The 22,683-nt window shown below is 57.1% G+C and overlaps 1 protein-coding gene across 1 annotated transcript; it reads left to right on the forward strand.

Annotated features, from left to right (window-relative positions):
- Positions 1-799: 799 nt before the first annotated feature.
- LOC308524736 (uncharacterized protein) lies at positions 800-21,423 on the forward strand (the record flags this gene model as incomplete). The annotated part of the gene is made up of 7 exons (XM_081099289.1): positions 800-828; positions 4,304-4,412; positions 6,162-6,430; positions 11,148-11,288; positions 19,083-19,191; positions 20,728-20,996; positions 21,331-21,423. Exons 1-7 carry the CDS (start codon positions 820-822, stop codon positions 21,421-21,423), a joined length of 999 nt encoding a protein of 332 aa, XP_080955415.1. The 5' UTR covers positions 800-819.
- Positions 21,424-22,683: the final 1,260 nt, after the last annotated feature.

Raw genomic sequence — 22,683 nt, forward strand, 5'->3', positions numbered from 1 at the left:
CCCCTCCGCAGACCTGGCTGAGCCCCTGGGAAGCCCCTGCCCGATGCCCAGGACGGGTTCCCATGGAAACGGGCGCCGCCCTGCACAGGGAAGCGGGGCCGGGCCGCAGGGGGCTGTGGGTGAGGGTCTCCCCGCTCAGAGGAGACCAGGGAGTGAAAGCAGCTCTGATGCCCTTGGGCGGGCCCGGTGAGAACGTGCCCTGGAGGCTGCTGCCACCACAGCCACCATCGCAGCAGAGCGGGACCCACAGGATGGAGAAGCCTGGGCCCTGGTGCCCGGGAGCTGCTGGGCTGAGCCTGCGCCCAGCCCCCGCCTCCTGTTCCAGGGACAGCGCGGGCCAGGCTGGGGGGCCGCTCTCAGGGGAGCTCTGCTTCTCCCGCCACATGCACCCCGAGGCCACTGAGCCCTGGGCTCCCCGAGGGCCAGGCTCCCGCCTGCGGAGGCCTCCCCGTGGGTCCCGCCCCGAAGGCTGCCCGTGGCTCTTGTCCTCGTGGGGCGGGTACATGATCAGGGCCCACGCGGGCCTGGGGCTGACCACTGGGCCGCCCATGCCCCGTCCTGCAGTGGGAGCCCGTGTCCAGGGCAGGGCAGGGGTAAGGCTTCCCTCCGACGCTCACCGCTTCCGGGGGCTCCCGGGCCCAGCCATTCCTGGCCTTGAGGTGGGAAGTCGGGGGCCTGTCCCCTGAGAAATGCTGAGTCCCTTTAAGCATTTAGAGTTCAGTCCTTGTGAACAAAAAAGGAAAGTGAAAGCGAAAGTGTCCACTCGGGTATAAAACCTGTTGCCCTAGAAGCAGAAAGCAGACCCTGCCCTGGTGAACAATGGCTTCGGTAAGTCCCCAGCTCTTTCTAGAACCGGCTCTGCAGGGGAGGGCAGCTTCGGGCTGTGTTCCTCGGGCTAGTCTGGCTCTCTAAGAAACAAGCACCCACTGAGGCTAGTCCAGGGAGAGCAGGTGTAGTCTGAGGACCTCTGTGGAGAGGGAAGGGGATTCTGGGAAAACCCAGCATCAGGAGCTGTCATGAGGCTGGGCCTGCCAGGGCCTAGAGCTGGGAGGCGTCAGGGTCAAGGTGGTTCCAGGCGTCTCAGCCCCCGGAGTTTACGCACCTCTACTCTGGTGCTCTGCCATCCACATGATGTGACTCCGTTGGCTTCCTTTTTCTTTTCTTTCTTATCTAAAAATAATTTTTATTGATTTTGAGAGAGAGAGAGAAATATCGATGTGACAGCAGAACATCAACTGGCTCCCTCCTGCACGCCCCTCACTGGGGATAGAGCCACAACCTGAGCATGTCCCCTGTCCGGGAATCAGACCATCAACCTTTTGGTTATGGGTCAAAGCCCAGCCACCTGCCACACCGGCCAGGGCCCAGCCAGCTCTCTTCATATGCCTGCTCCCTTCTCTCCCGCTATTACCAGGGGCTTCTATTTGGTCTGAGTTGGTGGTGACTCCTCCCACCCATGGTCCATTGGTGTCGCTCTTGCCTCCAAACTAGTTTTTAATTTGCATTTAAATTGCATTGAAACGATTTTTCAGTTTCAGCCCCTACTGCCCAGAAGCTTTTTTTTTTTCATTTCTTGGTTCAAATTTCTGAGCGAGGGGATTTGGTTAGTCCAGCTCCACTTCTCTCGGTGGATCATAGGATGCTCACCTGCTTGGCGCCCTGACTCCTTCTGGTCCAGCCAGATCTAGTCCGGTTTGATCTCATCACAGGGTGTGAAACAGCTGCCTGGGCACCTGGGATAGTGGGGGATCATCTTCCCTTAAAAGGAAATTTGAACATAATAGGCAGTAATAGAAATTCCCAATAATAGGAACTTAACATTAAAAAATTATAAAACCTTTTCATCTTTTACTTCATGCTTTTTTGGCCTTTATCCTTAGAGTGTCTTTCCTATTTCCAAGCTCTGATACACATAACTCTTTATTAGTTAAAAAATTACTTTGTGGTTTTATGTTACATTTAACTATTACTTTTAATATATATATATATATATATATATATATATATATATATAATTGATTTCTTTACAAAGGGGAAGGGAGAGGGATGGAGAGTTAGAAACATTGATGAGAGCAAAACATTGATCAGCTATCTCCTGCACACCCCCTAATGGGATATGCCTGCAACCAAGGTACATGTCCTTGACTGGAATCGAACCTGGGACCCTTCAGTCAGAAGGCCGATGTTCTATCCACTGAGCCAAACAGGTTAGGGCTTAAGGATTACTTTTAAAATATATATTTTAAAATTGATTTCAGAGAAAGGAAAAGAAAGAGGGGGGGAATATCAATGATCAGAGAGAATTATTGATTGGTTGCCTCCTGCACGCCCCCTACTGGGGTTTGAGCCTGACACCTGGACATGTGCCCTGGCTAGGAATCAAACCATGATCTCCTGGTTCATGGGTCGATGCTCAACCACTGAGCCACACCAGCATGGCGGTGTTAAATATTTTTTTAAAATATATTTTTATTGATTTCAAAGGGGAAGGGAGAGGGAGAGGGAGATAGAAACATCAATGATGAGAGATAATCATTGATCGGCTGCCTCCTGCACACCCTTGCTGGGGATCCAACCCACAACCCAGTCGTGAGCCCTGTCAGGGACTCTAACCGTGACCTCCTAGTTTATAGGTCCATGCTGGGCAATATTACTTATTTTAAGCAGCATTAACATGGCCATAGTTGCAGGTTCCTGATGGGAGGTGGTTTCAAGGTGACAGATAATGTCCTCCTTTTTCAGTTAAAAAAACGCAAGTTCATCATCATGAGGGGTTTTTGCCCATCTAAACATCTTACAACATTTTTTATTAGGGAAGGAACTCATGTTGGTAGAAAACCAATTAAATCATATAGCATAAAATATTAAAGTCCCAATCCCCACAGTACATAATATACAACAGTTTCATGTCTTTTCCTCGGGTCATACATAGTGTATAATACATTTTGCCTTATGATTGTATAAACATGTATTTTAAGCAAAAGTGGAGATAATAATGTTTCTCAGATGCTTTTTTCAATTATTTCCATGTCTGCTCATGAAAATCCACCTTCTTCTCTCTAGTGGGCAGTACATATGGATGGGGAGTAACGTATTCAATTGGTTTTTATCAATGGTTGTTCAGGTCGTTTTTCCAATGTGAATGTTGGAGGCCAGATCGCGTGTTTTAATTTGCTGGTTAAAGAAAACGGCTGCTCCACAGCCCTCTGTGGCTGTTTCTGTGGGGAGGATAAAGGCCTTTTGTCCGACAATCCCGTGGGTGCAGGCTCAGCCTCGCCATTGTCCCGCCTGGGCTGCGTGAGGGGCCCCGGTTCCTGTGCTGCCTGCGGACCCCCAGCCCTGCCCTGGAGGGAGGCAGCTCTTCCCAGCGCTTCCTGCTGGTCCCCGAGCTGAGGGAGGAGGCCGCACTGCCGATCCCTTTATGACAGGAGCCGGCAAACCTGCTGTAAAGGCCCGAGAGGGAAGGCTTAGGTCCTGCAGGCCCTGTGGTCTCCACGGCAGGGACTCAGCTCTGCGTGTAGGAAGCGTCCGTGGGCAATGCAGGTGCCGGGGTGTGGCCGCGGCCGGGACACGGTCTGGCCTCTGCCGTGTGAATTTCCTGTGTCACCGAACAGTAACCTTTTGACGTTTCCTCCAGCCACTGGACAAGGGTGGACACCATCCTCAGCCTCACGCGGGAACAAGCAGAGGCACAGAGCGGGCGCCCGGATTACAGAACGTGCGCTTCTGACTGTGCACCAGCATTTCTCGAGTTCTTGGTTTTGATTCAGCTGACCTGGCTGTGTCTGTCATGAAGTCATTGTTCCGCTAGTGAGATTTCAGTGCTGGAAGCAGAGCCAGACCCTTAGCTCCTGGCAGCCTACCCGCCTGCGGGCCCCTCTCTCGTAGGGTGTTGTTGTGTTGGTTCCCTTACTCCATCTTCCCAGCGGCCAGCACCCGGTGTGCTGCATGTGTGGTTCTTCACTCTGTGCGATTCTTTTCTTGTTGTTGTTGCTGTTTAACATTTATTTTTTCAGGGCTGGCTCTCATAGACGTGCGTTCCTGGGCTCGGTGGGACATCTTTAATTGATGGAAGTGGCTCCAGAAACCCTGTCCATCTCTTCTTTGTCCCCCAAAGAGCTCACTTCCAGCTCAGCAGCCCCAGTAAAGGAGGGACTTTCCATCTGTGCGAGGAGAGCGCCCTCTTCCATTTCCTGGAGGAGATGCTCAGAGGGAGCTTGCAGGCTGGGCTGGGGCTCCTTACAGGTCAGGTTCTAGAATGTTCCCTGTGAGGACTAACCTCAGTCTGTCTCTGGTTTTTCAGTCACAGGCTGAACCGAAACCAGGAGACCTGATTGAGATTTTCCGCCCTGGCTACCAGGACTGGGCCGTCTACGTGGGGGATGGCTACGTGGTGCACCTGGGTCCTCCAGGTGAGGCTGGTTCTCCGCTGAAGCTCAGGGCAGAGGGGGGAGTGTCAGCGGCTGCACACTCGTGCGCTGTTCTCACCCAGTGCCCGGATGGTGAGCTCTCCCTGGCCAATTGCTGCATGAGGTTCCCTGGTAGGTCTGCAGCCGCTCCTCTTCCTCAGCAGCGAGTTCGTGGAGGACGGACTGTTGGCCTTTATTCCAGGTGATACTGGGGTTCACTTCCAGCCAACCCACTGTCCCAGGGAAGCACCCCTTTGTGTGTGCTCCATGTTCTGGGGGCAGATGAGTAGGACACAGCATACAGCTGGCTCAGAGGCATGGAAGGAGCGTGGCCTCCCACTTAGCAGAACCCGTTTGGGGTCCTGGGGCCTCCGCTTGCCGACCTGTGACTTGTCTGTGTGACTTGCCCCCTAAGCTCAGCTGCCCCCTCTTTAGAGCAGATGAGAACCGCACCTCCCGGTGTGCAGGGTGGGATGCAGGACCGCACGGGGGAGCTCAGGCGGTAAGGCAGGTGCCGGGTCAACCCCCCTTCCCTCCCAGAGCTTCGTGGCATTAAAGCAAAGGCCGAAAGCTTGGGAACCACCAACAGCAGGGAACTGGCCAAATAAAATCGGTGCCTGCATTTCTTGGCTGATGGTGCAACCATTACAAACAGCTGTACAGCAGGTATGGTTATACACATGTGAATTTTAAAGCCAAATGCAAGCTTTAAAAAGTGAGGCTTATTGAGGAATAACTTACTGTTTTATTTTTTTGTTAATCCTCATCTGAGGATATTTTTTTGCATTGATTTTTAGAGAAGGGAGAGGGAGAGAGAGAGAGAAAGAGAGAGAGAGAGAGAGAGAGAGAGAGAGAGAGAGAGAGAAACATCAATGTGTGAAACATCAATGTGAGAAACATCTCGCCCTCTCTGTGTACAAGACGATGCTCCAACCTACTGAGCAACACTGGCCAGTGTAAAATGCCCTTTAAAAAGAAAATAAGAACTGGTGAACTAAAGAGTACACACACTCACACACACACAGCCAGTGAATGTAGAAGCTGGTCATTGGATGAACTGGCTGTTCAGAGATTGACGTCATACCAACAAGGTTTTTTGTGAGCCCAGCTCCATCCGGCAGGTCCACTGGCCCCTCCCTGAGGGCTCCAGGGCCCATTACTCTGCCTTCTCCTGTCAGCTTTCCCAGAAGCCTGGGTGAGGCAGGAGGCGGGCGTCCTGTTAGGGCAAATCTGAGAATTCAGAGCTGGGAGAGTGTGGCCACCACCTGACCCAGGCCCTTCCATCTGTAGTGATGACAGCCCCTGAGAGGAGAAGGACTGGCCTGAGGCCACACGGTGGGTGGGGCTCTGGGTTGGCAGGTCAGGCCTGGGCTTCCCCAGCAGCCTCCTTTCCTACTATTGGAAACATGTCACCCTGGCCGCTGAGGGCCCACCCCGCTCTGGCTGGGCTGCACCTGGGGTCTGTGCCCCGTACCCTCTGCCCCTCCTGCATCTTTCAGGGACAGCAGCGCCCACAGGGGCCTTTAGGAGAATCCACATCCTCGGCTTTAGAAATGAGGGAGCCAGAGTCCAGGGGCAGCTGTGACTTCTCCAAGGGCACCCAGGCGGGGTCGGCCTGTGTTTGAGGTTGAAGCCAGGCAGGGCCGGCCTTTCCCCAGCTCATCCTCACTGATGATGCCCAGGGCAGTGGGGCTGCCTGCTTGCCCGCTCTCAGCCCCGACCATCGCCTTCTTTCCTCTTTGGGAACCACAGGTGACATCACAGGAGCTGCGTTGGCCAACCTCATGTCCTCCGGGTCCGGGAGGGCCATAGTGAAGAAGGAGCTGCTGTCCGTAGTGGTCGGGAAAGACAAGTACCGTGTCAATAACAAGCATGACCGGAAGCACAAACCACTGGATCCCAGCGAAATCGTGCGTCGGGCAGAGGAGCTGGTGGGGCGGGAGATGCGCTGCAATCTGACCAGTGAGAACTGTGAGCACTTTGTGAATGAGCTGCGCTACGGAGTCTCCGGCATCGGCCAGGTGCGTCCTCACCCGTGTCCCTGTCCCCAGGAACCAGACCATTCCCTCCGCTGACAGTGGCCAGGCATCCGTGTGGGCACCCGGGGTGGAGGCGGAGGCACAAAGGAATCAAAATAGCAGGGACAGAATCCATGCCCTCAAGGGAGTGACAGTCGGGGTAGGGATGAGGGTGGGGAGAAGTGCCAGTCGCTGTGCAGACCAGTGAGGTTCGGGGGTGATGTTGCAGCCATGACAGTCACCCCTGGCCCCTCCCATAGCTCTAGAGGAGGGTTTACAGATGGGGAAACTGAGGCTCATGGTGCTTTCCTAGCTCACCCAAACTCATTCCACCACTAGGCATTGAGTCTCTAGCACCTGACAGCCATGTGGAGAGGTGGGATTTGAACCCAGGTGCCTGATCCAGGAGGCATCACGGAAGAGGTGACGCCTGAGCTGAATCTGATTTAATTGTTTTGATTAAATTGAGGCTGGAAAATGAGCTGGAGATGACCAGAGAGTAGGGGTGACATGCACTACAGGCTGAGGGAGGAGGAAAAGTGGGAGCCAGGAGGAGGAAGTGCCACACAGACGTTTTCTGGGAAGGGCCAGGGGGCGGGGGGGGGACACCTTTCGGGCTCTGGACCACATGGGCTCTGTCTCTCCACTCTATTCTGCAGCTTTGTGCAGGAACGCAGTCGTGGACAATCCCTAACGGAGTGGGTGAGGCCGTTCCTAAAAAAGTGTTGTATGGAAACAGTGGTGGGTGTTAGAATCGCCGAAGGAGGAACGCACTAGTCCAAAAGGGGTAAAGAATCATGAGTTTATTAGGTCACCTGGAGACCAGATGGGCTGAGCCCCAAAATGGCGCCCCCACCCAGGGATGGGGGGTCAGAAGTCTTAAAGGACTCCAGGCGGCTTTTCCTGGGTGGAAAATTTTCCAGGTCGGTCCTGAGGGGAAGAATAATGGTCTTAGCAAGTGGAATGTGGTCTAAGCAAAAGGGAATGTCGGTTGTGAAGTGGCCTAAAGGTCAGTGCCCAGGGGAGGGGGTATCACCTCAATCATGTGATCAGACCTGGCAGTGGGCTCGCTTGGACCCCTGTGTCATAGTGTGTGGACTCCTGGTCTCAGATAATTTGAAAAACCACATACTCCTCACACATTCTTAGCTGACATCAAACATTTAAACATTTTATAAATACCAAAGAGTTCAGAGGACGGCATTTTTGTAGCTTGTACACATGTGTCTATTTTCTCCACATCCTTGGCGTTGCACAGTTAGCTCGTGCAGTTAATGGAAAATGCCTGCATGTCATTTAAATAGTCAGAGCAGGCATTGCTGCCAACCAGTCAGCCAAAGCAGACCTAGTGTCATTCATTTATTTACATTTATTTAGTGTTAATCCTCATCCGAGGATATTTTTCTATAGATTTTAGAGAGAGTGGAAGGGAGGGGAGAGAGAAACATTGATTTGAGGGAGATACATCGACTGGTTGCCTCCCCCCTGAGCACCATCTAGGGCCGGGGATGAGCCTGCAATTGAGGTACGTGCCCTTGATCTGAATTGAACCTGGCACCCTTCTTTCCACTGTATCCACTAAGGCCAAACCGGCTAGGGCCAGACTTCACTTCTTTTAGGAAAAAAGCTGGCTTCCCCCTCCCCCCAACTCAAATGAATACATTACAGCACGTTTCCATGGCACCTGTCTGGGGTGGGAATTCCCATCTAAAGTAACAGAGGTGGAGGGAGCCTCCCAGGGGGGATGTGGTCTCCTGGTTTTTCCCTCGGCCGGTCTGTCTGGAAGCAGCGGGTGCCCCATCCTCGCTGGAACCTTACGCCTCGGCCAAGGCTGTAGATCCCGGTCGGTGAGGACGAAGCTCCTCTTCTGTGAGGGGAGAAGGGCTGTGCTGAAAGGGGAGGGGCAGGGAACCCACTGGGAAGTGCCCCCTGGTGCCCACGGGGACCCTGCTGTGGGGTCTCCCTCCTTTGAGCTGAGGTGGGAGGCTGGCAGCCTGAGGTCGGGGCTGCCCATCATGCATCTGTGCTGGAACTCCGAGGGCCAATCTGGGGACCCCAGCGTTTCAGGGGTGGTTGGCCGTCTGCTGTGCTTCCGAGGGACTTGGGGAGGTCTCTTCCCCTGAGCAGCTGGTCCCTGGCGCCTCCCTTCTCAGCTCCTTCCACGGCCGGGAACTCAGCCTTGCTTATCTCCCTCTTACTCCTTCCTGCTCCCTGACTCTGTCTACAGAGACTCCTTCCATCTCCCTCCGTAAGCGAGTGGGCGCCCCTAGGCCGGCCCCAGCCCCTGAAATGCCTGCGGGAGAAGCGGAAGGCTGCCAGGAGAAGGGACTGGACAGCCAACCTCTGAGCCGGGCCCTGAGCGCCTCTCAGAGCGCTTACTGACAGGGGCTGCCACTGGGAACCCCCTCTGCCCCGGGACGGGCATATGTGGCCTGCAGCTCAGGGGTGTCGTTCTCAAGGACCTGGGTGCCGTTCTGTCCTTTGAAATGTCGTCGTCCAACCTGGCCCAGTGGCTCTGTTGGTTGGGTGTCATCCTGCGCACCAGGAGGTCGCCAGTTTAATTCCTGTTCAGGCACACGCCCTGGTTGCAGGCTTGATCCCCGCTGGGGTATAAGCAGGAGGCAGCCCATCGATGTGCTCTCACACGGATGCTTCTCTCTCTCCCTCTCCCTTCCTCTCTCTCAAAATCAATAAACTATTCTTAACAAAACATGTAGAGAGATGCTGTTAGGGCAAAGTAACCAAAGACGGGACACAGACCACCAAGCCCTCGGGAGATGCAGAAATTCCCCTTTATTCCCAATGCAGGGCTGCAGGCTCAGGGGAATCAGTTTCCCAAAAGCTGAGCAAAACCTATTCTGCTGAACCCAGATATATCTGTCCCTAGATTCTGTTTCTTGCTTCTGGGTCTCTGTGTGGTTTTGTCTAAAAGCTATTTTGCTGCAAAGTAGGTTATAAGAAATCTTCTAGCTGACACCTGACAGGTTCAGAGTGGGCCGGGGTCTCGCACCTATGACATGAGGCCATAATGGATCAAAAGAGATTTGATTCCCGACACCTGGGTGCAGGTAGGCTGAGACCGAGAAAGGCGTCCGCGGAGAGAGCAGGGAGAGACAGGTTTCTGTAGATCCTTGGTGGCTGCAGACGCTCTGCAGACGTGGGGGTCTGGTCCGTCCTTGGTTCCTCCCATGCCAGGTGTCTCCTGGTTATCTGAGCTGTGCTGTGCTCAAGGCTGCAAGCTTTCTGCGAGATATCTGCTAAGTCTTTCTCTGCCCCGTTTTATTCTCTGTAAACCTTTCATTCCCACTGGGAACATCTACGTCTGGGTTTCAGTTCAAGACTCTGCAAACTTATTGTTCCAGGATGTGAGTTTGCACCGTGCAGCAGCGAGGGCTACACGGATTATAGATCAGCAGCATCCTGTCACGGCTGGGGGTTGGGTTAAGCTGTCTTCACAGTTCCTATCATCACGCCTGCTGTCCTTATCCATCATAATGCAGTGTCAGGAGGGCCCGGCTTCTGCCTCCTCTCCCCTGGGAGCCTGGGAGCCTGGCTTCCATCCGTCCAGCGGGCTGACATGGGCCCAACCGCACTGATGCTCACCGGCCCTTTGCAAATTCTCATTTCCCGGACTCCTGAGCCCCCGCTGTCCCCCTCCATTGCGCACCCTTTAAAACACCCGTCAGCTCTGTGCCAGTCAGAGTGGAGCTGAGGAAAGTGTGTTTATCGCCGACACGTGGGAGCGAGTCTGAGTGTCTCTGAATGAAGTGGGCGGTGCGGCTTTTCCTTCTCCAGCCGCTCACGTGGCGCCCAGTCACGATCTTCCACAGAAACCTGCCATGTGCTCGGTTTGAGCATTTTTCCTTCCGGCGGAGGAGGCTTAGGCGGGCTTGTTAGGACACCAGGCGTCCTGGTCCCTGTCACTGGGCGTGGGGCGGCTTTGGGGAGCTCTTTCCCCTGTCCCCCTCAGTCTTCTCCTCTGTACAGTGGGCATCTAACACGGGTATCAGTAGGGTTTGGGGCAGATGGAGATGATTGAGAGCCTGGGAAGTCCCGCCCAGTGTTGACGCCTGGAAGCAGCCGCTCTCGGGGTCTTCGCCCGCTTCCCCAGCACAGCGCTGTGGGCAGGGGTGGCTCCCACGGCGCTGCCGAGTACACGACCCTCAGGGACCATCCTGAGGTCTCCACCGCCTCATCCCTGCTGTCCGAGTGTCCGCTTCCTTGTCCAGAACCCTCCCCGGTCAGCGCAGAAGCAGGTGATCTCGCTCCATGAGCCACTGCCCAGTCACGACATGGTATCAGCAGCTCCTCCCCAGCGCCCACGCTGTGCCTGGGCCGGGCTCAGCTCCTGGGCCGCCCAGAACCATCCCGGCCCAGCCCTGGGTCCTGAGAGATCACAGGGGGGTTTCTCCAACTTTGAACTTGCTCAGGCTCCCAGTGGCCAGCCCTAACCTAGACCGTCCAGGCACCGCCTGTGTCCTTCCCCCGGCACCCCCTGCGGCTCTCTGAGCCTTTGAGCACCCACATGGCCTCTGTCTCCCTCCCGTTCTCTCCCCGCCTCTTCTCTGCTCTCCTGGTGGCCTGTTGCCCGGGAAACAACCGTTCCTTCTGTGGTTCCGTTGATGGGGACACAAGTCTCACCTGAGTGAAGATTCTTGGTGGGTGTGTCCACGGCCCCGCCCCTGACGTGAAGCGTGACACCTCATCTCTTGTGCTGCAGGTCACCAGAGCGCTCCTGGGTGTCGGCGTGGGGATCCTCACCACGGCGGGCAGTGCTGCTGTCAGCTATGCACCTGGCGTGCTGGGAGGCTTCGCTGTAATAGGTGTGGCCATCACAAGCCTCATCAGGGCCCTGCGGCACTGAGGCGAGCAGACAGAGCGGTGAGGTCAAGGCATCATCCAAGCGGCAACCAGTTAGTCTGGAAGAGACCAGCGTAGCCAGCGGTGGTGGGGTTTGCTTTAGAGAATCCACTCAGTTTTATACTCATTTAGGCCAATGTTTTTAAAAAATATGTTTTTATTGACTTTTTTTGTTTTTGTTTTTTTGAAACAGAGTAAGGGGCCGGGAATAGAGGGAAAGATCGATGGGAGAAATTCATCAGTGGCCGCCTCCTGCACGCTTCCTACTGGGGATCCAGCCTCCAGGAATTGAACCAGACACACCTTGGTTCATGGAACAACACTCAACCACTGAGCCACAGCAGCCAGGCCAGTCAGGCTGCTTTCAATGGAGCTATAAAAGCACAGGAAGATCTAATTGGGGAAATACGGCTGGTGTGAATGCTATTAAAGATACAGCTGGGCTCTGTCTTGCACTGAATGCGTGTGTCCCCCACCCCCACCCCCATTCACGGTGCAGCCCTAACCCCCAATGTGCTGGTGTTTGGAGCTGGGCCTCGGGGAGGTCATGAGGCGCAGAGGAGGTCATGGGGTGGTGGCGAGGGTGCGGGAGGGCATGATGGGGTCCGTGCCCTTACAAGACAGACCAGAGCCCTCTCTGCTCCATGTGAGGACAGAGCGAGAAGGTGGCCATTTGCAAGCCAGGAAGAGGTTCCACCAGGAACTGGATCTGCCAGCACCTTCGCCTTGAACTTGTCCGCTTCCAGGACGGTGAGAAATGAATGTCTGTGCTGAGCCCCAGCCGGGGGGTGGCCATGGCAGCCGAGCTCAGTGCCGGGCTCTTCCCCAGCCGCCTGAGTGCGTCCCGGCCATTCTCTGCTTTTCCCAGGTTTCCTCTCGGGGGGCGAGGACGGGTGAGGGCGGGAGACACACCTGTGAGGCCAGAGCAGGTCCCATTGGCCGCCGGGGCCGGGGCGCAGCGGCTGGGATTGGGTTGGATTCCCGGCCATGACTGTGACGCAGCCCCAGGGGCCGAGGCTCCGTTCCTCCTGCCACTCTCTCCTCCTCCTGGTTCTGGAACAATCAGTACCGTCCTCTCCCCAGCGGCGCTGGTCCCCCGACTCCTCGCTCCCCGGCCTTTCTTTCCGCATCAGCTCAGCAGCCTCCCTCCTCAGTGCCTGCAGCTCCTGGGCTCCCTGTTCCAGTTCCCGAGAGAGAATCTGATTGGCTCAGCTTACTCCTAGCTCAGCCTCCTGATTGGCTGCTGCTGGGTCAGGTGACCACACGGAGCCAATCAGTTCTGACTGATGGGGCCAGTCACATGGTTTGCACCTGACTCTGGAGGCAGAGGCAGTTTCCCTTGGAGGGGACTGTGGGTGAACCAAACTCCATGGTTCCGAAGCCCTGGTCCAGGGGCACCCAGGGGAGGGGGCGGAGCTGGCACCACCCTGGGGTCCCTCCAGAGCTGCTGGGAGCCTGGGGCTGGTCCCAGGGGAGATTTCCTGCCTGGAATTAGAGCCGGAGCTCACGTCTCCCATTAGACCCGAGTCCCGGATTCCCCGCCTCCCACGGCTATGGGGGAGCTTTAGACCCGGAAGCGAGAAAGCCTTCTCCCATCCCACCCGCTGGGTGCTGGGCCCACAGAGCGGCTGTGCCCTCTGACCCAGAGGCAGCCTGGGAGCGAGGCCCGCATGGACCCTCCCGGACCCGCACGGAGGCGGACATTCCCCCTGGGGTCTGAGCAGGGCCCTGCTGGGCAGCAAGTACAAGTCCTTCTCCTCCTTCAACCCCTGAAGCCCGAGCTCCGTCCCCGCCTGGAGTCTGTGCACCGAGGGCATCGGGACCCCAGCTTTCTCCTGCCGGGAAGGCGCAGCCCAGGGGAGGGGGCGCCCCAGGTCTCCAGTCAGAGTGTCAGGGGCTGTGCTGCCACCACGGAGAGCGGCCATTCAGTGGGGCCACTGGTGGCAGAGGCCAGGCGAGGAAGAGGAGGGAAAGGGTACCCGCCCCTTTAGAGACCACGCCCAGGGCACACTAGGTGCTAGCGGAGGGATACGCTGAGGAGGTTATGTTTTATAAAAGACTCAATTTTATTTTTAGATAAATTTTAGGTTTATAAAGAAATGGGGCTGAAGGTACAGAGATTTCCCATATGCCCCCATCCCACACTCATGCAGAGCCTCTCCCATTATCAGCATCCCTGTCCAGACCATGTATTTTTGTTATAACTGATGAACCTACATCAGCACATCATAATAACCCAAAGACCTAAGTTTAGCCCTAGATTCGCTCTGGGTGTGGTGCGTTCTATGAATCTGGACACATTATGATGACATGTACCCATCCTTACAGTGTCACACGGGAGTTTCCCTGTCCTCAAAGTGTTGGTGAATCATTTCAATATTCAACCAGGGGCAGCGTGAACCACAGCAGGACCCGGGCCTCACACTCACACTCCCTGTTCCCAGCCTCCTAAGTGCCCTCTGCATTAGGTGGGTTTCGCTTACTATTTGCCATCCATTCTGACCGTTTTCCACTCTGTCAGTGTAGGTGACGGCGCACAGACCCTGGTCAGTGACAAGCAGATTCTTCTGATCGTGAGACGGTTCTGTCCTGAATTCACCTCCTCGTCCATCTCCCACCCATGACTCACTTCAGAGAACCAGTTCCCTAATTTGTGACCCACAGTTTCCTGACAAGGTTCCCTGCCCCCTGTCCCTTCACCTCCACATCCAGTCCCCCAGGACCCCCGGTGTCCTTCCCACATGTGCCATCTGTCCATGATCCTCCTCTGGTCTCAGGGCACAGGCATGCCCCCGGCAGCCACAGCCCCTCCTGACCCTACCTCAGCCTCTTCACCCTCCCTGCCCTCGGCCCCCCGGGCTGGCTGAAGGCCTTGCCTTTCCCTCCCCACAGCTCCCTCTGGCCTCTGCTCCTCTGCACCCCCCTTTTTTCTGCCCCCAGTCCCTGCCCCACGCCCATTCCTCCTCTCCTCTCCACAGACAGACCCCTCCTCTGAGGAGCTGCCCTGAAGGCCCCGCCTGGCTCAGCTGCCACGCTCAGGGCCCCAGCCCTGGGACGGCCACCTCCCCCCACGTGGTCATGCTCTGCTGTGGTCCCTGTGCCTGTCTCACCCCCTCTGGGCTTGGAGCTCCATCAGGGGGATCCTGTGTGCTCCGCCCCCCCTCCCTGCATCTCCTGGGTCTTGAGAGGGGCCTGGTTTGGAACAGGAGGGAAGGAACTGTGGGGGCAGGAGGGCAGGAAGGCCAGGGGGCCAGGGCTCAAGCCAGTCAGGCCCAGAGTTGGTGTCCTTCTGGGGGAGAACAAGGGCATTCCTCACTCTGAAGGGAAATGTTGGATTAAGGTGAGGCCTGGGCACTGTCCCAGGAGCAGGACACTGATTACCAGGATTGGGAAGGGAAGCTGTTACTACAGAGCCTGCGAGCACCGGGGGCTCCCAGGGATCCTGTGCACAGCGTTACTCACACTTGACATTCTGGAAGGGCAGTGAGCTGGAGCCTGGTCTGGGGAGGCAGTGGTTCCCAGGAGCAGTGAAGCGGGTGGACTGAGTCCTGGAGGGTGCAGGCGCCTTCCCGGAATCGCCCCTCTTCCTGTAAGAGCCCCGCCCACTGGCTGCTTTTCCTGGTCACCAGGCACTGGGCCGGCCCCTCCCGGGATCCTGTGTGAGTCTGGACACCAGGGCTAATGGGGGCGGGGAGCTGTCCCTGTCTGACCCTGAGAGTGGAATGTGCGGCATCAGGCAGACACATGCCTGGGAGGAAGGAGGAGCGAGAACAGAGGGGCTGGGGAGGCATGGACCCCCGCAGCAGGGGAGCCCCACGGCTACATGTCCTACAAGGCACTGGTCCCCCAGAGAGGATTGATCTGGCTCAGGACGGCATTGGTGCTGAGGCGGAGAGTCTCTGCCCTAAGCCCTCACTAAGAATACAGAAGAGGAGGCCAAGCTAATGAGTCCATAACTGGGGTTAATGGAAACAAAAAATACTCAGTTAAGATCAAAAGCAGAAATAGAAAAAGAAGGGAATAGAGAAATCATGGGACAACTAGAAAACAACATGTTTCTAAATAACCCCTGGGTCAAAATGAAGCCCTAAAAAATGTTAAATTGATATTAACAAATAAATATACAATAGATAAAAATCCATGCGATGCAGGGACAGCAGCAGTGACCGGGAAATGTGTACCGTAAATGCTCGGGGAGGGGGATTGGAGGGAGAGGAAGTCCCCGATTACTATTCCAGCTCCACCCCAAGAAACAGGAAAGGGGAGGAGAAAAGCAAGGCCAGGGCAAGGAAGGAAATAACAGCGCAGAAGCCAGTGAAGCTGACACACAGACAGAACCGAGAAAATCGAACGAACAAACGCTGGGTCGTTGACAACATCGCTTATGTCAGCAAACTCCTAAAAAATGACAAAGGAACAGAGAGAAGACACTGATTACCAGGATTGGGAAGGGAAGCTGTTACTGCAGAGCCTGCGGGCACCGGGGGCTCCCAGGGATCCTGTGCACAGCGTTACTCACACTTGACATTCTGGAAGAAATGGGCCAATTTCGTGAAAAAGCACAACGCACACACCTCAGTAAGAAGAGAATCCTCACCCCTCTTCAGGGTGTTTCAGTGGAAAGAACCGCTCACGTGCTGGTCGCACCCACAGCGGAGGCCTTGAGGGGGACGCAGTCAGGAAGGTGGGCGAGAGCCACACCCACAGGCCGGGCCCCCAGGGGGGCAGCTGTGGGAGAGGCGAGACCGAGGCTGCAGACCCACCTGAGCACCTGGAGCCTGGACACGGGCCTCAGAGGCGGGTGTCCATGGCCCCGCAGCTGCAGCCGGGCCTGCGAGGGGCAGGCACCTCCCGTGGGCGCTTGGACCCACTCACGGCCTCGGGGCTGGCACAGGGAGGCCCTCACCCTCAGCAGGAGGGCATGAGGGAGGGTAGGGTGGGCAATGGCCCAGGTGACACCCGTGGAGGAGCATGACCTGCAGGTGGGCTGGTGGGCGCCCCGGGCCTCTTAGACGCCTTTATGGGTGAAACTCACTTGGAAACAGGGAGACGCTGCCCAGAGGCCCTTCTGCTTTCCTGGCCGGAGGACCCGTGGCAGCTGGACCCGCGAGTCCTGAGCCTGTGTGGCCCAGGGAAGCCGGAGCCAGGTCATGGGGATTATGGGGGCCATAGGGGTCATGGGGGTCAGGCTGGGAGGGGCAGCGCCTTCCCGCGCCCCTGCACACAGAGCTTCCTGGTGGAGGGAAGGGCTCTGCCTGGTCCCCCGCTGGCTGCCCCCCTCCCGCCTGCAGTGCGGCTCCCCCTCCCGCTCCCCCTGTGGCCTGAGAGCTGGGCAGCCTCCCTGTGGCCCCAGCAAAGCCTCCTGCACAGGGGGAGGGAGGGGTGAGCACAGCTTAGGTGCTGGTTGCCTGGTCAAAGGCACCTCCCCGGCCCGCTCCACGCCCTCTCCCCCCCCCCCCCCCAACGCGCACACACAGGTACTCAACTTGCACATGCACACATACCGCACAGACACACCACACACTCACACGCACAGGCACCTCCACAGCCCTGCCTGCCCTTCATTGGGCAGCACGGGCCCCTCCGCAGACCTGGCTGAGCCCTGGGGAAGCCCCTGCCCGCTGCCCAGGTCGGGTTCCCATGGAAACGGGCGCCGCCCTGCACAGGGAAGCGGGGCCGGGCCGCAGGGGGCTGTGGGTGAGGGTCTCCCCGCTCAGAGGAGACCAGGGAGTGAAAGCAGCTCTGATGCCCTTGGGCGGGCCCGGTGAGAACGTGCCCTGGAGGCTGCTGCCATCACAGCCACCATCGCAGCAGAGCGGGACCCACAGGATGGAGAAGCCTGGGCCCTGGTGCCCGGGAGCTGCTGGGCTGAGCCTGCGCCCCGCCCCCGCCTCCTGTTCCAGGGACAGCGCGGGCCAGGCTGGGGGGCCGCTCTCAGGGGAGCTCTGCTTCTCCCGCCACATGCACCCCGAGGCCACTGAGCCCTGGGCTCCCCGAGGGCCAGTCTCCCGCCTGCTGAGGCCTCCCCGTGGGTCCCGCCCCGAAGGCCGCCCGTGGCTCCTGTCCTCGTGGGGCGGGTACAAGATCAGGGCCCCCGCGGGCCTGGGGCTGACCGCTGGGCCGCCCATGCCCCGTCCTGCAGTGAGAGCCCGTGTCCAGGGCAGGGCAGGGGTAAGGCTTCCCTCCGACGCTCACCGCTTCCGGGCGGCTCCCGGGCCCAGCCATTCCAGGCCTTGAGGTGGGAAGTCGGGGGCCTGTCCCCTGAGAAATGCTGACAGTCCCTTTAAGCATTTAGTTTTCAGTCCTTGTGAACAAAAAGGAAAGTGAAAGCGAAAGTGTCCACTGGGGTATAAAACCTGTTGCCCTAGAAGCAGAAAGCAGATCCTGCCCTGGTGAACAATGGCTTCGGTAAGTCCCCAGAACTTTCTAGAACCGGCTCTGCAGGGGAGGGCAGCTCCCTGCATTACATGAGGGCCTGGGGCTGTGCTCCTGCTGGTAGCTCCAGGCTGTCTCTAAGGCTTCCATGGAGACCCGTATGTTGTTTAAGTCTCTTTCGCTGCAGGACTGGGAGGTGTTCGGGCAGAGGGAGCCCCGCTCTGGGTCTGGCACCGTGTGGGGTCAGGCGCCATGTGGGAGGGTGTGCGGTGTCTGTGCTGTGCCCGCCTGAGCTGAGGAAGGAGCTGGAGTGTGGGCTGATGGGGGACCTGGGTCTTGGGGAGCAGTGGGTCCCGGAGCCCTGGCCTCAGATTGGGCCGCCTGGGGTGAGGGCTGCAGGAGATTTCTTATTCACTTAGGTCAGACACAGAGACACAGAAAAGCTGAGAAATTCTGAAATCATGAAGCAGAGGTGCCCTGGGCAGGACACTGAGGAGCAGAGAGAGGTGAGCAAGGCAGGGAGGGAGGGAGGAAAGGGGGTGAGGAGGAGACAAGACAGAGAAGACCCCCTGCAGCCACTGCCAGCTGAGTGTCCCTGGGCAAGTCCCTCTGCCTCTGATCCTGTTTCCCCAGCTGAGCAAGGGGTGCTGCTTCCTGCCCCTGGGCTGTGGGAGGTGGCAGTCATGGTGGGGAAAGTGCCAGCAGAGCCTGCTGCCTGACTGTGTGAGCCCCGTCTGCCCCCTCCCCCACCCAGCTCCGGAAGCTGGGCAGCCACACTAGGGCCTCCTCAGAGCTCAGTCCCCTTACGAGGCTGTCAGTTCCTGTCCCTCAGGTCGGCATCTCCGAGGGCGGGTGCACCGGGGCTGGAGGGGCAGAGTGTGAGGAGAGCCTGTGGGCCAGGCACAGCCAGGGCAACAGGCATGTGAACACCTGCGGGCAGTGTGGGAGGCAGAAGCTCAGACTCGGCTGCCCCACGCGACTGGGATGGGCCTGGGCCGCAGCCTCCGGGAAGGGGCTTTGCACACAGCAATCCTGTCATCACCCTCCAGACACGTGCACAATACACCCACGTCTGCATCCTCGTGTGTGTATGTACACGTAGCACATACAACACACATGTGCACAGTACACACAGACACGCATACATTACACACACTCTCTGGACAAGTCTTCACTCTCCCAAGGCACAAGGTCATGTTTCCAGGCTTCCCTCCCTCGGGGCGACCAGATTCCAGGCTCCCAGTTCCCCAAGGGCAACCTCTAAAAGCGCCAGAGGCTGAGGGCCTCACAGGGGCCAGAGTCCCCTCCACACGCTCAAGGCGCTGACATCAGCGTGGACTCCCCAGCCCAGCTGCAGCTCCAGCCCGGGCCTCCGCAGCTCCCTGACATCTGTCTCACTCTCCTGGCTGTTTCCTTGCAGTTTCGTGAAGAGCCCAAGCCTGGAGACCTGATTGAGATTTACCGAATTGGCTACTCGCACTGGGCCCTCTATGTGGGCGATGGTTATGTGATCCACCTGGCTCCCCCAGGTAAGGGGGGTTGAGAGTGTGATTGACAAATATTTATTAGCTTAATGAGAATGATTCAAAGCCAAATGTCACCCTGGAACCCACATTGGTTTCTCCCTGGGCAGGGCTTGTGCTCACTGTACATCCGTGTCCCTTGGGGGCATCTCAGTGGTCCCTCGGGTCCTGACCCAGCAGGGAAAGAGGTCCGTAGGCCCCAGGGAAGCCGGGATGCGCCCGCATTGGACGCTCTCCAGCTCCGGCCCCGTTAGCTGGGTGCTCAGACAGATTTGCCTAAACCAGCAGCGTCTCTGGGGGTCCCGCTCTCAGGAAGGGACTGCCTCTCAGCGCTGTGTCCTGTTGCTCAGAGGATGTCACAGAACAGGGCGTCCTGAGAGGGTTTCCTGAACACCCTCCACGGAGCAGCTCTCCCAGGTCCCACATCACAGAGAGTCTCACACAGACGCACACGAGCACCTGGGACCTGGATGGACCGCGGGGACAGCAGAAGCAGGATGACAGCCGGTCAGAGGAGCAGGCAGGCCCCACACTGTGTATCGACCATGAAAGAAAAGTGCTGGGATGAGACCGCGGGCTGGGAGCACAGGGGCTGGGGCCCTGCAGAGCAATGGCACCCACACCTCGGACAACAAGCGTTTGCATTCTCGCTGGACAGAAACCGTCTCATGATCAGAAGAATCTGCTTGTCACTGACCAGGTTCTGTGCGCTGTCACCTACACTGACAGAGTGGAAAACGGTCAGAATGGATGGCAAATAGTAAGCGAAACCCACCTAATGCAGACGGCACTTAGGAGGCTGGGAACAGGGAGCGTGAGTGTGAGGACCGGGTCCTGCTGTGTGAGTGCAGGTGGTGTTTCCTCAAGGACGGGTGCTCAGTGCAGCCTCAGCCTCGAGTCTCAACACATACAGGGAGCCCGCTGGTTCGCTTGCTCTTTAGCTCCCTCCTCTTAGACAGCAAAACCCGGGCTCCAGGTCAATGGGATTTGGACGCCACCAGCTGGAAGCGCTGTGTGGACTCTCCATGTGGCCAGAGCTGCCAGAAAAGGCTGATGATGCCTCAGGGTCCAACATCGGTTGTAAAACGGAGATGAGAGTATTTACCATGAAGTTCAGAAGGAGAATAAGTGAGGGAATATATGAAATTTGCACAGCAGAGTCTGAAACACATTGGGGACTAAACAACTTTGATCTCTTTATGAAACACACAAGTGCAAAGATGAACAAATACAATTTAATACCATTGTTTACGGTGGATAAGCTATGGACCAGCCAATACTAGGGACTTGGTCAACTAGATGATGTCCATTCATATAATGGAACACAGTGGCAGCCACTGACCATCACAATATTGATTAACATGAAAAGTATTACAACTTGTTAAGGAAAAGAGCAAAATCACTGAAACCTCCAATCACGTTGGTGAAGGGACAGAAACCAAAGCTCAATAGCAGATTCTTTTCGTGCTTCCTCCCTGCCTGGAACCCTCTCTCCCTCCCTGGCCTCCCCTGAGTTCCTGATACTCTTGTGTCTGATTCCAGATGAGTACCCTGGGGCCGGCTCCTCCAGCCTCTTCTCCGTGCTGAGCAGCAGAGGGAAGGTGAAAAGGGAGCTCCTGAGTGACGTGGTGGGGGGCTGCCGCTACCGGGTCAACAACCACTTGGACCGCGAGTACTCACCCCTGCCCGTGAACAAGATTATCAGTTCTGCGGAGGAGATGGTCGGTAAGGAGTTGGCGTACAGTGTTCTGAGCAGGAACTGTGAGCACTTTGTCACCGATCTGAGATACGGCAAGGCCCGCAGCCCGCAGGTAAGGCTCTCACTGGGGGGCTCCCTCTCCCTTCTGGAGGTCTGCTTGGGGTGGGGGTGACAAGGCAGAGGCAAGAATTACCCTGAATAATTCAAAGAGGAGCTCTCAGGGTATTGTTGGCTGGGAGTCAGGATGTTTGAGCACAAATCTCGCATCTGCTTTTAATCTACTCGGAGGCTTTGAACAGGTCACCTCCTTGTGACCTCAGTTTCCCCATGTGCAGAAGGAGGGATGTTTGGAGGACCTCTGGGGCTCTGGCCACCACTGTCCCTTTAGGATTCTTCACCTCTAAGACCCACCTAAAGGCAGCTCCTGATGCCCTGTGTGCTGTCAGGGAAAGTCTGGGCCAACCCGGGACCATGACAGGTCTCCTAAGGCCCCAGAGAGCCCTCGGGCAGGAGATGCTCATGGTCTGCGGCCCATGTAGGAGCTGGAGGACATGTTCTGTGAGGTCTGGGCACGTCCTACCGCTCCCTCTTCCCTCTTAGCAAAGCACAGCTAGTGAGAGGCAGGAGCAGATTCAATGCCCAGTGCTCCCGGCTCTTTCTGCTGAACCACAGCACCTCCAGGGCTCACAGCCCTTGTGACTGGGTGACGGGCAGCCTGGATGGAGGAGATCAGGGGAGGAGGAGCAGGATTGGGAGAGGAATTAAGGATTTGATGCTCAGGTGGGGTGTTGAGGTGACCAGTTAGACATCCAGGTGGACCTGTTGAGTAGCAGCTGGACGTGTGAGTCTGGAGTGGGCTGAGGTGGGGCTGGACATAGAAGTTTCCAGGCTGCTCTTGGGAACAGTACACAGAGCACAGTGATCCCTGAGGCCATGGCTTCCCATTGTCCCCCCTCAGCGCTGCCACCACCTCCCTCTGCAGAGGTGGACTAGACCACAGAGTCATTCCACTTTTACCCCAGAGCTCTGGCCCCAGGAGCCCCCCTCCCCTACCCACTCCCGTGAGGACCAAATTGCCCCACCCTGGAGGCTCACACAGAAAGATCCCATCACTCCATCCGGCCAGTTTCGGGACACACCCGGACAAGCCCAGCACTAACAAGTGGTCACACCTTCGGCTTCCCAGGGAAAGGGTTGTTGGGCCAAGGCCAGCATCTCTGAGAGGCCAGGCCGCGGGAGGTGGGGGTGGGGGTGGGGGGTTGGAACATGAGTGTGGCCTTCAGCCTCTTTGGCGGGAGGGAGAACCTGCCTGGACTTGCTGTGGACTCTGAACCTGGGCTGCTCACTTTCAGGCAGAAAAGTTCGTGACCGGAGCAAGTGTGACCCTTGGAGCTGCAGTTGTGGCTGCTCTTGCCTGTTCTGTTATGAAGAAGCGATCCCAACACCAGTGACAGCCTGAAGGGGCACAAAACCCCACATTAGAAGCTGCTGTAGAGACGACCTCGCACTGTCCTGTCCCCCTAACCCGAGCTCTCGGGCAACCTGTCATTCTGTCTCTCACTGTCCCTCTCTCACTGGCTGAAGGATGGACTGACTGTGCCAAGACTGAGGAATTCATACGTGAACCTATCTACCCTCCAGGGAGGGGTCCCGCTGCTTCTGTGGCGCCCAAAATTGAACGGAAGCACCTGGGCACCTGGTGGGGACCCAGCGTTTTCTGTCCGTGTGACCTGGGGAAGCTCTGGACTCTCAGAGCCTCAGTCCCTTCCTCTCTGAGCCGGGGAAGTGACCCGCTCGAA

Source organism: Myotis nattereri (genome assembly GCF_964212035.1).
Source record: "Myotis nattereri genome assembly, chromosome: 9".
NCBI lineage: Eukaryota > Metazoa > Chordata > Mammalia > Chiroptera > Vespertilionidae > Myotis > Myotis nattereri.